At 37.3% G+C, this 18,224-nt stretch overlaps 1 protein-coding gene across 1 annotated transcript in view; it reads right to left on the minus strand.

The window, feature by feature from the left end:
* KCNH5 (potassium voltage-gated channel subfamily H member 5) overlaps positions 1 to 18,224 on the minus strand; it is a 158,049-nt gene that overhangs the window by 94,704 nt on the left and 45,121 nt on the right. The window contains exons 6-7 of the mRNA XM_034062113.1: positions 17,528 to 17,920; positions 1,740 to 2,169 (exon numbers count right to left, since the gene is read on the minus strand). Coding sequence (XP_033918004.1) covers positions 1,740 to 2,169; positions 17,528 to 17,920 — 823 coding nt within the window. The remainder of the gene's footprint in view (positions 1 to 1,739; positions 2,170 to 17,527; positions 17,921 to 18,224) is intronic.

Here is an 18,224-nt window from a genome sequence, read left to right on the forward strand (position 1 = left end):
ACTTTGCCCAAAAGCCTATAAACCTACTAACAGTTTCCCAACAACTAAGCTTACAGGTACCACTTACAAATTTGACATGTACATTTAATAAGTTTTCAGGTAACACCTAAGAAAACTATTTAAATCAGCCAATGGCAGATACATAGGCTGTTGTAAATGTCAACCTTAATACTGCTGTGTGTATTCCTCATCTTTAACGTGTTTAACAGATGAAAAAGCAAGAGAACTATCCACCTAGATCAAATACAGGGCAGGTTATAATCTCCACTTTCTTTTCACTTATTGAGGCCATGTATCTATTTTGGTTTGTTATTATTATTCATTATGTCTTTATGGCAAGAATAATAATAATAACAACAACAACAATAGTTAGGGCTCCCACCTTACCCTAAATCATTTACCACAGCTGCTTAGTTCTTTCTGTTGGGCTCTCCTCTGCAGGGCACAGAATTCCCCATAGAAGACAAGGGAAGTAAATATTAAATATTTAAAATGTGCTATATCCACTTTATTCTCCAAATCCCCAGCCTTCTGTAAATACCACAAAGCAGTTTCAACAAAAGGCTAATCAGCACCTATAGGTTTTCTATGGCCTAACTGCAATAGCTCATTAATGCTATAGCTTGGGGATTTGCTTTTATGGACTTTGAAATATTTTGCAACACATCAACCCATCGTGTAAAGATGCTGTTCAGTAGAAATTTCATTACACCATGCTGCAAATAGAGTCCTTAAACTACAACCACTTTTTTAAAAAAAGCATTTAAAAATCTAAACAAATAGCTTTAATCTTCTAAAGCTCTAGAAAGACTTCAGCAAGAAAACTTTTTATAGTTCAGTATTTCTCTGAGATGAGCTCAAAGTGTTAGCTGAGATAATTATCAGAGAGATTATGTAGGTTTTATTTTCAAAAGGTTTTGGCTGCTCTTTTTACATAATTGCTTAGTGCTTGTATGTAGCTCAGAAAACAAAAAAGCATAAGAAAAATAAGAATTACTTATTTAACAGAAAAGTAATTCTCTAAAATGTTATTAACATTTTCAGCAGTCTTTACTATATTTTGAAGATTTCCGTTAATTTGGAGTGCTGCTCAGTGATCTGACCTTGGGAGCACATGAATTGAGAAATGTGCCTTACCACTATTGTTTCTAAACCATTTCAGTGGAGCTACAAAATAGCAGGAAGCAGAGAAAAGTTGTGACATAGTGCCTAACTACTTCCTTCACTTCTAGCTTTGCTGGAGACAAAGGTCACCACATGCAGGATATAAAATCTGGCCTTGTAAGTCAAACCAATGCCATAAAGTACACAACGACTGTATGGAATCACTAAATGCGTCAAGAATTGGCTAAAAACACTTCAAACATTTCCAAATTCAAACATTTCGCAAATTTACAAGAAAAACTCAGTCAGGCTACCTGAATTTTTACATACGTTGTAACTTCTAAACAAATTCCAGCCAAGACCTTTCAAAGTCACCTTTGAAGTATAAAGAAGAGGCCCTGAACTCATTGTAAGATTGTCATTGGGCACACTTATGAACACACTACCCTTGCTCTCATAAACAATTTAAATGCTACAGCAACTACTTAATTTCATTTCCTGTTTTCAGTAATTCCAAATTCATTTCATGATTATTTATACATACTTCGCATATTTTAGGATGTCAAGAAAGCTTATATCAAGTGTTCTATGCCACCACCTTTTGCTTAAACACAATAAAAGGAAATTCTACTTACAGCCAACCATCATCATGGCCACTGAAAAAATCTTCTCTCCATCAGTGGTTGGTGCTATGTTTCCAAATCCTATTGTTGTAAGGCTTGTCATGGTAAAGTAGAGAGAGGATATGTACAAGGAGTCTTTACTGGGTCCTCCTTCCCACTGCCCTGAGCCAGTGGTGTTGTATCGATATGGTGTCCCAATACTCAGTGCCAACTGGTAGAGCCAGCTATCTGTTTTGATTGTATTAGTAACTTCATCAATAACTTCATAGTCCCCGATGCTGTACCATATGCAGGCTAGCCAGTGGGCCACCAGTCCAAATACACACACCAACAGCACCAGTACAGCAGCACCATATTCTAGATAATGGTCCAACTTCCTGGCAACTCGACCGAGCCGTAGCAGACGTACCACTTTCAAGGAGCTGAAGAGGCTACTGATCCCCTAGAAAAGAATAAAAAACATTGTTTCATCTGAAATATCCTGCTGGTTAACACAGAAGGCTGTATAGCAATTCCCGTATCTACTTTAAATCCTTCTATTCAATTTTTTCATGTCCCAGATGATAGAATACAAGATCAAACCCATCTTCCCCTCCAGTACTTTTGTCCTCATCAGGATAAATCAAATTTTGCACTTGTTAGGTGGATAAATTACTTCATTCAAGCTCAGTCTTTCCACATAACAGAAGAGTTCTGTGTAAACCAAAGTGGGAATTGGCATGTTTCTTATAAAAAGGAGTTTATTACAAAATTTTTGCCAGTTTGAAGTAATAAGATACTCTGTTTTGACCTCAAGGAGGAAGAGCAGTCACAGATGGAACTACACCATTCAAGTAGAGTCTTCTCAAACCTTCTCAGAGAACAGAATTCTATTAAATCCAAGCAGAGAATTGCTATTCTGGCCAAAACAAGGGTCCACCTACTTGAACAACCCTCAGCATTAACAAGTGCTCCAGAGAAATGTCAGGAAGTAATTGTAATGGGTAACTACATAAAAATCTGTTTATTATTACCTTCACCTACCAGGAAATAGCTGAGTAACTTCCTCTAGTCCAACAGTTTTCACCTCATACTATCTTTTACTGCAGCTAATATAACTCTGGATATTTAACTACTTAAAAGAAGTCTCACTGAATATGGAACGAACACCTATGGGCCCATCACCCTTCTGAGTGACCACAAGGCACTTGCAAGAAAACCACATTCCTTTGCATATCAAGTTAATTTCCTTTCTGATCAACAGCCATTGCAGAATTTTCCTAAATCAAGTATTTCTGGGGTGTTTTGGGTTTGTTTTTTTTCACACATGATAAATGAAGTCTATAATTCTAAGTACAAATAAATAGAAATACAAATATTTAGGGAAAAGAAGCAGATGAACCATCAAAAAGTTAATAGAAACAGTGCAGAGGGAACAAGAAACATGTACATCCTCCTCAATGCACAAATGGCTTGCAGTGTGTTTTAATAGAGTTTATAGATGCAGAAAGAGGTGAAGAACATGTTCTTGATCTATTGCAATCCCATGATATACCTAAATTGTGCATTTAATTAATGGCTCAAAATAAAAGGTCCTTTACAAACCTTTTTTTTTAAAGAAAAGGTTCTAATATAAAACATTCAGAAGCTGAAGATGTTTAATTTAAAGGTGAAATTAAGACATAGAAAGCAATGAGGCAAACATGCCTAGTTATTATGCCAAGATTAAATTGCCCTTTTCTATGCATCATTATCACATCAGTTTAGTCAAAATACTGGCTAATAGTATTATCAAACAGTAAAAGTCTGAAGTTTCTGGAGTTTTACATACTAGAAAAACTTTCATATCTTTTGCACTTCTGCTTCTTTTCACAACTTATGTTTGAAGGGTAATATATATCTGATATTTCTAGAGGTAATCTGTTCAACAAAGTTCTTTTATGCTTTTCAAATCCTGTTGGAATTTGTTTCAGATCCCCAAATCCTTCATAAATTGAAGTTTCATATTTGCATTCAAGCTCACATGATGCCCAATACCAATGGAGGAAAGTGGGATTTTCCCAATTTGATTTCTGTATTTTGCATTTACACGAGAGACAGATCTTTTATAATTCTTATTTCCATCTAAACATATATCTATTTATTTGCTATGGGATAGATGCCTGTAAGGCTCTCTGAACAGCCAACTTGCCCAATAAACTAGGAAGTACCCTACAATGTTCATTACACAATGGACAGGGGTCAATGTACTCCTGATTGAAGGTTACAACTCACAGAAACCGTACCTACATTACAAAAGAAAACTACAGAGTATTTAATGAAATTATTCTGCCATGTGTTTCAGTGAAATAACAAAGCTTACAACTTGCTGTGAAATCAGAGGCAGAAAACATCAGGGTGGGTTTTTTTGTAGGATCAGATCCTATTGCATTAGGAAATTATCAGATCCTATTTCATTAGGATCTGATAGATCCTAATGAGAGATATGCATTACTTCATATCATTTTACTCAAAAGATTAACTATTCATTACCAGGATTAAGGCTAAGGAAGGAGTTAGAGACCTGGAATCTAAACTTGGGAGTCTGCTTTATTTACCCAGTAGTCCATGTTTGTCCCAGTGGTAAGGCTTACATTGCACTGTCTGCTGCACAAACCCAAACCAAGACTCAGCCCTTAAACAGGAGAGTTTACAGTCTGATGCTCTGTCTTCCATCCATATTACATCTCCAAGTTATATGGGCAGTTTAGCAGCAAAGTCTGGGTGAAATTTTATGTTGTGATTATTTTATTTCTTTCTCCTAAACACAATCACATCTATCACGCATAAAACAAAGAGAAATATTTCATTTTAAATGACACTGAAATGTCTTATTTCCAAAGATTAATTCATTTAAGTAAGTTTCATCCTAAATCTTAAAAGGAGCTCAGTCTCACCCACTACTTTAAGGTTGAAAAATCAGAGAGGTATTTATTGAGTATTCACATTTCAAGTATTATCTTGGAAAATATGAAGACAATATTTGAAGCTTTAAAAGCTTATTCCATAAAACACTAACTAGGAAAGTGCGATTAAGCACATTCTAAATGAACATGTGATGCACTGCACTTTCTAAGTACTAGGCTGAGTCAAACTAGTGCCTTTATACTTACAAAAATTGTTTGATAATAAATGCATAGTTGGTAATGCACAGAGCACTGCCTAAGAGTCAAAACCAATCTCTTTTGTGGAAATTATGTGAAAGATTAACTGCCTTGAATTATGTTTGGGCTATTAAGAAATTCAGTATTCTAAGTTCAAAAGATTGTTGTCTGCCTTTAATTTCATTTTTCTTATATTTCTTCTAAAGGATGAGCATCTGCTTTAGCTGAAGTAACCTCAGTACTCAAGGAACAGATAGATCATTAGAAATGTTGAAAGGAACATGTAATCCCATTTGATATTAGCATTGTGTAAATAATGAAAATTTTTGGACCTTATATGAAGGTCCAATCATGTGGGAGAACCATTTGTCACTTCACTGAGTATTTGGTAAATTTGGCCAACTGACTGTAATATCTACTCTTCTGTGTTCTCTGACTGAGAATATTTCATTATCTTATGAACCATTCAATCCTGCCCCTTGAGGTTTTGGTTAATATATTTGATCATGTCTTAATCGGATGAAGACATTCCACTTGCTTATCTTCAGTCATCCCAGTTGCAGAAATCTTTTAACTGAAAGCCCGCCTACTCCAGAATTGTATTTTTCGTGGCAAGTTTGGAACCAAATTCCTAACTGACACATGTCATCAACTTAAGTGTTATAGGTACAAGCCACAGATGACTGTCTCAGTGACTTCAAAGGCCACTGGATCAGGAGAGGACACAAGTAGTAGCTCTGAACTAGCCCTTTTTATACAACTATTTCTATTTAGACAGCTGAAGCCACCACAAAGACAATGTCAATTTTATCCAGAAAGACATTTTTGATAAATGGATATTCAACTTTGGAATTCAGTTAGCCATTTGTGATTAAACAAAGCCAAAGTTTATTGAGATAAGTACCTTGCAACTTGTGTTCTCAGATTCCCTTGATATACTAAGAAAGGACAGTTAGTTTTATATCGGAGGCACAAGTGATGACAGCACTTAGTCTGAAATGCAGAGGGACCACTCCTTCCTACTAAAATTACCCAAATCTTGCCGTTTCAGATCCTAGATGTTATCATATTATCAAACTTCAGTCTTCTAGGATGAAATAAGGGTGTAAGTTGTGTGTCTACATCTGGCTAAACTTTTCTGACCACAAGACTGAGAGAGACATTTCCTGCAATTGCAACACATGCCATGGGCACAGATCTCCACACCTCAAGTAAGCACAGGGAGCTAAATTCTCTTGCACTTAATGAATTTCTGATACTGCAGGCAACAGGGAAGATGAAGCTGTCAGAGTCATGTTATACAGGGGTCAAGAGCCAAACATGCAAGAGAATAAAGGGAACATTGTCACCAAAGGAAAATGAAAGTTAACAAGTGCAGAAAATCACTGAAGTTGGTATGAGTGCAGAGATGTCCTTGCAAACCAGAAAAGAGAGAGTGAAGTATCTTCTACACTAAAGCAGCAACAGAATAGCAGAGCTGCAGCTTTTTAAAAGCCATTGAAGATTTAATCAACTGCTTACTTGCAAATCTAATAAGTCTTTTCTGCAGCAGGAACATATTGCATAAATATTTTTAAAAGTAAAATAAAACCAAAACCATCCATTACTTTCTATCACCTAAATACACTAAAATCTGCTTAGACCTCAAAATGAAATCCCAGTTTGCTGAAGTGGTAAATTTCATGCCTTTTTTTTTTTTTTTATTAAGAAAAAATGAGTTTTTAACTCCAGGCACTTTTTCAATTAGATTTTACTCCATGATTTTTTATTTATTTCTTGTCAGCTGTGGACACATAAGAAACAGTAACAAAAAAAAAAAGAAATACACATTTTAAATGTGTTCTAAAACTGAAATCCTCCTGGCTCTTAACATGGGGATCGGTACTGCATCATTTAACAGAAAACACTGTCTCAGAAAAGCTCAGAGTTAAAAAAAAAAAAGCAGAATATTCACTGTGTTTTGATGCCCAGCACATTGTGTTTTTAAGATTTTATGTAGTGGTCAAAAACCAGAGCTCAGAAACTTGTTATGAAATGCTGTAGGACATGTTGTCACTGCAATGAAAGGTGTGACTGCAGTATATACAGACCTTCTCAAGCTAAATTTAAGCTAATATGCTTAGAGTTGCTAGATGCAGCAATCACACTAATCTGCATATAACAAAACTAGCCATTAAAGTGATCAAATCCTCTGAGAAGTTTGTAGCCCAGGCTGAACTCTTTATTTTCATGCAAGAACAAAATGGTTTCATGTAAGCTGAGCTTGAGCACACCTGAACAAGCCACAGCCATCCCATGACTGAGATCTACCTCCCCTCCTGGGGTGGGATTTATCTTACATAATGCTGCAACCTTACAGCCAACTATTTGGTCTATGTGAGAGTCCAGCTTTACTCCGTGGTAAGTGAAGAAAGAGGCATGTCAGGAGAGTGATTCACCCAATCCATCTCACACAGCTGGGGACAGGATGAATCACCTCCTGGAGCTATCTCTCTCCCCTCCCCCTGAATACAAAGAAGCTAAAGCCTATCACTTACACAGCTTACGGGAGGAGAAATTAAACCCATCCTTAGAAATCTGGATAGCCTGAATCTGGGTAGCATCCAAACCTGTATTATGTTATTACTGAGATAGATATTATAGAGCACTGCCTCACAATGTGAGACTTATCTCTCTTGATATGAGCTTGGAGAATAACCGTTATTAATAACAGTAGACTGAGATTTTCTACAGATCTAATAGCATGCTTATTTCTTCACTGAATAGCCAATTACTCCACAGAAGGTGATGCTACACTACATTTAGTTTTGATGGGATTTTGCAGAAGTCCCCATTGGCTTGAAGAAGGAATTGAATCAGTTAACAAAAAAAGGAACTACCACAAAGAAAACTGGATTGGGGTTCTTGATTGCAAAAAGACAAGAGCTGGTAAATTATAAGTGATAGTATACCGAGCTATAGACAACCACAAGTGAAGACAACTGGACCATGAGAGATATTAGGGTCACACACCAGGCAGCAGAGAACACCTGAATGTCCTTATATCAAAATGTAGAAAACTTCCAGAGGCTGTATCTCAAAGAAGGAGAAAAACTTGTAAAGCTGGGCATCAGTTATAACTGTGTAAACAATCACCCAAAGGAAGAAAACAAAACCAGAGAACTGACAATATGTAAGAAATAAACAATTGATCAACAGAAAGCTACACCTTAGAGGGTAAAAAGAACAGAGATAAAGTGAGAATTGCCAAATGTCAGGTTGAACTTTTCCTTGTAAAGAACAAACACCCAAAGATTCTTCACATTCATCAATAAAAAAAAGAACAACAAAAGTAACCAAGCTGCAATGAATTAAAAATAATCCAGGCTTGGACTAAAAATCAATTAATTCTTAACTTTAGTTTTCAAGGATTATGTTTATGTTTTCCAGAAAAGGTAATGCATCAAGAAGGAAATAAACAGATACATTACCAGAACAAATGTTAAGGGAAAGAGCAATTAGAAACTCTGAGATAAATCAAAATGCAATCAGTGCAGCAATAGGTTTGCTAAGCTTAGGTTAGCTGGGATCTAGCCAAGTTTCCCTGATAGCTTTCTTTGATAGAACACCCCATTTTCTAAATAAAATAAAATGTAGTATTTCAGAAATGCAAGGGGTGAAATTATTAGGAAACACAAAAAATAACCAGGAGCCACAACCAGGCGGTGACTGAGGGACAACAGGATGGCAAAATGGGAATCATTAAGAGGAAGTCTAGCAAGGGTTACATGTGGCACCTCTCAGTTTCCTTGTGAAGTACAGAGGAATATTACAGGATCACAAAATACCCATCAGCACACCCTTGGAACACACTTTAAGTGCAAAGAATAACCGTGTGGGAATAAAGGAAAGCACGATAAATCTTAATGATACAGTCTCAAGCCATCCATTACAGGGCAAATTAACAAAAACTTCTAGAACTAAAAGACCTTTAGCTGAAGATTACTGAGAAAAATAAATATTTGGATCTATGGGTTAACCCCACAGTGACTCATAGTGATTGCACTCACAGAAGAGGTTAATGTAGCTCAAGAACAGATCAGTTGAGTGCTTCCACCATCAAGAGGAAAAAAACAAACCCCAATTACAAAGCCAAGACGAATTCCATGCTTGGAGTAATACATACTGCCCTAAAGAGATGTATTCAAACTTAACTCCGTGCAGAGAGAGGCAGCTGGAATGGCCAAGAAAATTTTCCTTACATTTCATAAATGGAGTTTCTGACAAGATCAGTTTGATTAGATTAAGCAAAAGAAAATAGGTGTGTTGGAGGGATAGGGGAGGAACACACGCAGAAAGACAGACGTAACATGATGATTCTGTGTAAGAACATCAAGGAGATGACACAAACATGAAGGCAAGAAAAGAAACATTTAACCTAGAAGACTGGCACAGGGACACATGCACCAATTGCAAATTAAGACAGATTTGCAGACAACATGCATTAAGGTGGATTTTGACCAGTTTATCAAAAGGGTCATGTGATGCATTTGCCCACCAAAGACTCAAGAAGTCCCGTGAGTTTTACCCTAATTTTTTTTTCCTGATTTTGTTTTTTTCCTCTGCAAAGTTGAAGTGAGGAAAATACAGTCTCGAGGGAAGGATGTCTCTCATCTCAAACCAAAATGTATTGTGGAAGGATCTGCATGTGAGCTAGTCACACTAGCATGTCATTACAGTCAATGGCGGGAAATAGGTATTTTAGTACAGGGTGACTCCTCATACCTATTTTGGAGACAAGGAGCCATTCCCTGAATGTGCCGGTATCTCCTGTGGACTACACGTGGCCCTGTGTTTCATCAGATTAATCTCATGCTAATACATTTTGAAATACAGACCAAATACTTTGTTTAAAAGAGCATGGACAGAACTTTCATTACATTTCTCTCATCAGAAGTAATTCTAAAAACAAACAAACAAAACCATAAAAAAGTCACCCAAATCACTTAGTTGATTCTGTAAAGTCAAGGGATAGCTCAGTATTTGCTATTGAAGCAGTGAAAAAGGCACCAGTTTCGTAAACCTTGGGCAGTCTTCTCCGACCAGTTACTGCATGATGGTACACAGTGTAAAAGGAAACACAGTACCTACAGATGTGGGGAACTCAAAAAGTGAGTCTTGCCAACAACAAGCAGATGAGCCTGCAGGCACATATCCAGAAGACACTATTCTTTGCAGTGCAGGAGAACAATCCAGGAGGACATATAGGCTGTGTGAAATTTAACCAGCAAATCATTTCCAAAATACATTTTTGACCTTAGCTACTTAAATGGAGCTTAGCTCTAAAATCCCTGGATAGCTCCTTAATGCTTCTTTACTTGAGTTAATGTTAAAATAAATCTTCCACCATAGCTCAGAAACCCTACTCTTTAGGTAAATAATTAATGTAATAAAGCTGCATAGTAACAAATCAAAATGAGAATAGAATGCGAAAAATAAAAAAGCAAAATTTCTGATTTATCACCCCTGTAAGAATTTAATTTAAGGTTGCATTCAATTTATGTAAATCTACATGGGAGTAAGGGACTTTTGATTCTGCACAAGCTATCTAGATCCTGGGTTCAGAGAGCAGCAGAGCCTATTTAATATTTACCCTCCACCAGTGGTAGAAATAGGAGTAGACTGCAGTGAGCACAAAATCGAGTCTTTATGGTAAAATGAAAGCAAGTCAGAAGTCAGTTTTCTCTGCAGTTTCTGAAAGTAGCTCTAAATTGACGGCTTCAGGTTTACCTTTTTTTTCCCCAGGAGGATGGAAGAGACATACTCTCTTTTCTCCCCCTGTCCCCCCAAAAATGTCAATAAACTATAACACTAGAAATAAACTTCAACTGAATTGTTTATGGCACAAATACACAATGTAATACAATGTAATAGTGAATAACTGAGATTATAAAAAGAACGGCAATTTCAAAATATTTATTCTAGATTCGAGGTAAGTGGGATGTGGCATCTTGTACTATTAGCGCATCAGTGTGCCCAAGTGGGGGGAGAAAAAGAGGATGATATCATAAAATCTGGTAATTGTCAGTTAGGGAAGCTGGATGGGAAGGGGAGGAAGTTGTATCACATGGTTAGGACAACTGCTGAACAAGAAACTGAACTTAGCTGGTAGTTTAATGCCAGCAACTAACTACAAATTTCCTATGCCAATACAGGAATAAAAAGAGAAGAAATATCTGGAGGAAGTAACCTAAGCTGCAGTGTTTCTGCAAGTACTTCTGGAAGGAACTACACATACTCCTGATGCAAGGGGCAGATTCTACACAAACTCAGTCTTCAACAAAATACTCACACCAAGCTGCATGGCTGTCTTGCTAGTAAAACATTGTTAATTCTGATATTAGCCATGCAGTTAGTTTCTCCAAGGCTGTACCTTGGCTCCATTTTGTGCAGAGCAGTTGCCTATCCCTAAGCTTGCAACTCTTTTCCTCCCATTTATGGCTGTGTTTAGCAATCTCTGTAACATGGATTTGTGCTATTCCCATCAGCATTATTTCAGTATGACAGGATTACTTCATTTGCCTCATCTCCTTTGTAAGCCTTTCCCTCCTCTGCAAGCAAAGGGATCACACAGGACTCAAAGCTTCCCTTGAAAGTACTCTACACACAATTTGCCCGAATTGGACTCCATCACTTAATACGGCTCTGACTAAAGATTTTATTTCAAATGGCTTGTACCAAACATCTGCTTCCCAGTAACGTATACAACACATTAAAAACAAAACCAAAAACCCACTAAGACATGTAATTACAGTTCATTATGCATAATGCTCATGAGAGTGGTGTAACATCCTTGCATTGACTCTGATTCAAGCCTTTCATGTCACAAGTTGCCTATCATATCAAGATGACATTCATGTGTCTCCACAGGGGAACCTGCAGAAATATCCCAGACCTTGCACAGCATTGAAAAATCTGGTAATTAAACAGTAGCAGAAATTGAATAAAAACTTAGCTTAAATAAAAGATATACACACGGTGCAGTTCTGCAACTAAGTGCAATAGGGGTGGCAGGAATGAGTAAATGACAGAGATGAATATGGTTGACCATCCACATAATCATAGAATCACTGAATGGTTTGGGTTGGACAGGATCCTAAGGATTATATAGTTCCAACCCCCCCTGCCATGGGCAGGGACACCTTCTGCTAGACCAGGTCCCAAAGCCCCATCCAACCTGGCCTTGGACACTGTGGGACACATTTGGGTACTGAAGGGCTGGTATAATATATGCCTAAGGTGGATACATTTATATTCAGACATCCTAATCAAGCCATTATATTATTATATTTCAGTTTTCTGCACACTACAGCACGATGACAGTATTCTTCATATTTCATTGTCATCTGACTGAATAACAAAGGGGAAAATGCCAGGTCACAGGCTCAGTACGTCTATCATTATATTGCTAGGAGTTTTCATCATAGTTTTAACACTTGGCTGTAGTAGGGATTTAGTTCTGGGATTTTTTTTCTCCATGTCAGCCTTCTACATTTAAGAAAGGTAGCTAGCCACAGACTTCATTTCAGACCCAAAGCCACATTCTAGGAAATCAGTGATTCATCTTCACCTTGCATATGTCACTCAGGCTGAGGTCCATAAACCCATCTTCAAATATATCCCAAAAATAGAATGTTTGCAGTAAAGTACTGCAGATGTGAATATGGCTAAACTAGTTGTATCAGCTTTTACATGCTTTCAGTTTATAGATGTTCCTATTTTAGTTGCTATTGAGTGATGCAAAGAAGTTTCTGCTACTGCTGAAATGTATCGATAACAGTAATCAAAAGTAGATTACAAAGATTCCATGACTTAATATGTCCTGCAGTGCTCACTAAATTTTGAAGGCCAATTTTGAAGTCTTGCATTATTAAACAATAGACATAGAACTCCAGAGTTTTAGGTCATTTAAATTTGTCTTCTTTCACTTCCAGCCACTAGCTCATGAAAACTAATTTTTGCAGAAAGGACAATCTTTTATACAACTCATTTGTAAACCATCTTTATGACTATCTATATGTACTATCCTGACATCTGGTCCACTCATTGCAATATGTAATACTCGTTGCAGTATGTAATATTACTGATGCAATATGCACATGCATCTGTGCCATGTCTGGCAGAGATGAGATCAAGTTTCTAGGCTTTCTTTCATTACAAACTCAGAAATTCATGAATCTCAGTGAAAATTCCCACACAAAAAGAAGGGAAAAGAAAAACAAAACAAAACAAAAAAACCCACAGTATTTTTTCAAATAGCAAAGGTGAGGGAGGGGATGTCAGCTGTATTTAAATGCATTTAGCACATAATTTGGGGAAGCTTTTCCCATTTGGCCAAAACCCTGTTCATCTACCTAGTTGTGGGAATATTTACTTTATACATTAGTTTACAAATGCTCAAATTCAGCCCTCAGCAGCACTGTATCAGCCTGCTTGTACTTGAATGTGAGTACCTGAGCATCTTCCAGCTTCAGATACTCTCCCAATTGCATGACTCCATGGGACAAAAGCCAAGCATCTGCACAACATCCTGGAAAATAAATCTATGCATCTGGTCTCAAAGGGAGCTGTGGCATGGTATGATCATACCTGAATACGCAATGGGATCAGTGTCCGCAGGCACACTGTAACCCCATCTGCTGACAACTTCAGTACAGTGTGAATGATAATTGTGACTTGTATGGAATCAATAGTTACCCATGTTATAATCAACCTTTTGGTAGCCCAGACTGACTGAGGTTGGATATTTTTCTCTCTCTAATAGGCAGAACACATAAAAAAGCCAAGCTCAAAGGTAACATAATTCTCTAGCTTCAAAAGTAGGAAGTAATGATTTTAGAAATATAAATCACAGTGCATATACCAGTGGAAGAGCTAAATACTCAGGGAAAGAAATAGATTCACTACATGGGACATGCAACTCCAAGACAAAAATCAAACTTTCAGTTACTACAAGCTTCCCAGCCTAACAAGAATAGGAACTTCATGTGAGCAAAATCTTTGGGTGGAAACACCATATCTCCTATTACTCCAAACTTTTTTTTTTATTCTTTATTTAATTCAAAAGAAGATACCAGCAAACATACACTTTGGGACTAAATCTGAAGTTCCAGACTACTGGTTTACTTTTAAAAAAAGGAATACTAAAACCAGCCTAGTTCCAGAGCACATAACCTCCATTCTGGTTTGTACCTTGAGAATTTGCTGGATTCATCAGTATGTTTTATAGCGCCCCTTCTCACACACCCATATAGAAATGGTTTTCTGTATGGCTTTGGCTTAGCCAGAATATATTTCAGTGCATGCTTCCCAATTAGAAAAGATGCCCTGCATTTTCCTGATTTCTAGGACTATCATCCTACCAATTTTCTTAAATAAAGTACATATCCCACTACAGATTCCACTTTCCTGTCTCTGAACTCATTTTCTCCAGCCTATTTTACCTTGTTTTCCTACCCTTTCAATACCACTTACCACTTACGAACAATTAAGTAGTACCCTTTCAATACTATTAAAGTCCTCACCCATCACATCCATTTAGATCACTCTATGCTGTGCAAGGTCTCTCTCATTATCTTACCTTTCTCCCTCCTTGCCATACATACAAATTCCCTGAGCTGACTGTAACTGCCTGGCTCTGTAACTCCAGGTATGGAAGTCTACACCTCTAATTCTGCCTCAAATCATTTTAATCCCCCTAGTTCTCCATTTGTGTGTCATAATCCTTTTCATCATACCCTTCTACTGTAGCTGTGCATCCAGTCACCAACAAAACAACTTTGATTTGCAGTCATATTTGCCTCAGGTGGGAATTTCACAACTCCAGCCTTGGCCTAATGCTTTCTGTGATGGAAATGGCACTGCTATTCCAGTGAAGACTAACTACATTTGAAGAACTTCAGCCCTCAGTAAGGAAGCCCAAATTTCCTTTTTTCAAACTCCTTTTATTATTTTAATCTTTTGATTAATCTCCTTAATTCTGACTTCATAAAATAGTACTCAAGTGCATAAGGCATCTTACACAATGATTCAGCAGCCTCTGACTGAGAGCCTTCAGGTACCTACATCACATATGGTACTCTCCATCTATAACTGAGAGACACAAACCTAAACTTCCTTAGCCATATCCTTCTTTATGAGAGACCTGCCTATAGGGATGGAAAGAAACGGCCTGCAATGGTGTGCGCCCCTACTCACCCAGTCCCTTAACAGCTAACAAAAGTGCATTTCACGCTTTATGTGAAAAAAGGGATGAAGGTAGGACGCACAAGGAAAATTTGGAAAATCATCTTTCACTCAGCTGGCTTTTAGGGCTATTCACTCTGATTTGGGTCCATCCTTCACCACCATATCAAGAGCCCAAAGAGCACTGGGACCTGCCCCAGAGGTCTTTACCACTAAGCTCGGATTCTCTCATTTTTTGAAATGCCACAATCGCCAGTTTTAATGGTAAAGACAAATACTCTTATCAAACACCCAAGGGCAAGATAAAGAGCTAAAACTTACCAGAATCAAGAACTAAAAGAGCTTTTCTCACTTCTACTTGCATTAAGGAGGAAACACCTTCTAACGAGGAATACTCTCCTTTAAATTAGAGTATTTCTTCAAATTAACATTATTGGTATACTTATTCTTTACCTATGAGCAGCGTTTGAGCTGCTAGTGGGGCAAAAGGTTAAATCCCAGAAGAGAAGTACCAGTTAAAATAAATGCTAAAAGCCATATGAAGAAAGAGCACTAATAACTACAACCATCCAGAACACACCCATCAGCTCAAAGACTTAAATGTCACAAATGAAGGCATGTAAAAAAAAAAAAAACAAAAAAAAAGATATATATATCTTCTGGAAGACATAAAAAAAAAAGGAAAATGTAGACCCAAGAGGGAAAGACTGACTGTTTACACACCTTTTTTAAAAATCAATTCTTTTCAGGCACTAGGGAAAACTGGAGTTGGAGGGGTTTGAAATCAAATACGTAAGAAGTTATACTCCAGTGTTTGCTGCAGGCTCAAGGGCCATGACACACAGTTTCATGAGAAAGAAATAGTACTATGGGTTCTCTTATTAAGAAGGACTTCGTATTTCATTTGTCTGAAAGCAACTCATCACAGCTTTAGGATCACTGCTATCTTGTTATTGTTATTACATCTGGTTAAAGTTTGCCAGTTTAAGCATACCGCAAGTATAATGCATCATGCATGCAATTTTCTTTACTGTCACAAATATTGCAGATGGTTTATTTCCTCTCTGTCTGTTAGAGAAAGAAGTTAACTCACTGTTCAAATCTGCACTGTTTGGACACATAAATTTTTTGTTTGTTTTACATACTAAAGCATGAAAATCTGGAGATAATGCTGCATTTTCATAAAAATCAGGTTCCTCTAGTCTGAAATTGGTTATCTTAAAAAGTTGTATTATATTTACAACCCTGATAATACCACCGCTTTACAGAGCCCGACTGTACAACCTGCTTCCAGACGGGCAGCCCTCATATGATCTTGCATTTAAGTAGCAAGTATTATCACTTCTGTCATATTTGCTATAAATAAAATGGAACAATGTCAAAAGATGGTGCTCAGCACAGAGACAGGGATAGAATTTTAAAGGAGCTCTACAAAATCTGCACCAAAGTCTGCATTAAAAAAATACGAATGTAGTTTTTATATAGTAAAGATACAGAACTACAGAATTTGAGAATAAAAAAGAAAATAAAACAAACCAACAAAACAAAAACCAAACAACCACTCAACAGTGTTCTTAGGAAAAAAAAATGGAAAAATGTTAAAAAAATGAGCAAAGGTTTTATCATCTGTTTATAGCCTTAAAGATAAAAGGCTCTAGAGAAAAATTAAAACAAGTCCTAATGCCATTATAGTTGCCTTTCAGTAATTAATTTTCTCTGCAGTGACTTGTGCGTGCATTATTTGTCATAGTTATTGCTTGTTTTCTCTATTATATTAGGCTGCAAGCTTGATTTCATGAATGTTAATACATTTAGCAGTTAAGCTTTAATTCGGTGTCTAAGATACTTATGTTTTCTCTCCTCAGTTTCTAAAATTTCAGCTATAGCTCAAGATCTACTTTTAAAAAATAGAGATAAATCTCCCTCTCAATTAGACATTTAAAAAGATATCCCAAATAAAAAAAAAGTTAGAGCATGTTTCAAAAACTAATGCTCATTCAGAGGCATTCTCTACTTTTGTGCAAGTAAGTCAGTGGCAAGCCTGCCACCAGCTTCAGCCAGAGCAGACACAGAGTTTTGATCATTTATGTCAAGTCATATTAGTCTGCCTTGCAACGGATTAGAATTGCATAAAGGCAATCACTGGGTATGAAAAGGGAGGCTGTGGCAGGGGGACATACCAACTGGTCCAGCCCATTTTGATATGGAAGTGCAACAATGTCTTTGGAAGACAAGCAAGTCATTCTAAAACCCACATGTATTAATGTACACATCCACACATGGTACTGAAGTGATGACACCTCTTCTTCAACACAGGAATGCCGCATAGGTGAAGACCAGCAGCTTCTCTATCCCTGCACATTTGCACAGACCTTCACAGTTGCCTCTTATTGCTGCCAGATGCCAGGGACCATGCCCTTAAATTAATTCCAAATTAAAACTACAATCACTTACCTCATCTACATTCTCAAAGGCATTGATGATGTCATAGGGTAAACAGGACAGAAGATCAATCACAAACCATGTTTTCAGATAGTTCATCCTTATGAGTTTGGGATCAGATATAACCTCTCCACCAGGGCCAACAAAGGTTGTATGAAAGTTCAAAACAATGTCAACCAAAAAAATAACATCCACGACACTGTCCAGCACAAGCCAGGCAATGTTGTTCTGTTTTGTTTTGAAGGAGACATTATATGGAACCATAATTGCTGTGTAGAAGGTTAGAATTAAAATGACCCAGTCCCAAGTGGTCTTAAAAGCACAATAGTGTAGTATAATGTGTGGTGGGGTCTTTGGAGCCTCTTGCTTGTACTGAGGAAGAATATCAGATCCCAGCTGGAGAACCTGTAAAGGACAGAAAAGCAAACATTACTGATTTCAATTAATATACTCCAATAAGAGGTCTTAACGAATTTCTGTAAGGAGCAGCACAAAGATGGGACTGTGTTCATCGGACATTGCAAGTCAACCCACTGGTTCTAAATTATCTGATTTATTTAGTGTGTGGAGGCAGCTACCACCCAGTACATGGGAACAGCATAGCATCTAAGGAAATTCTTTCAAAAAGGGAGGCCTTTGCATATGGACTGGCTGAAAGGAAAACCACTCCAATAGCAAGGGCAGAGAGGTTCCATAAACAGGTTGTGGG

Source organism: Melopsittacus undulatus, chromosome 4 (assembly GCF_012275295.1).
Source record: "Melopsittacus undulatus isolate bMelUnd1 chromosome 4, bMelUnd1.mat.Z, whole genome shotgun sequence".
NCBI lineage: Eukaryota > Metazoa > Chordata > Aves > Psittaciformes > Psittaculidae > Melopsittacus > Melopsittacus undulatus.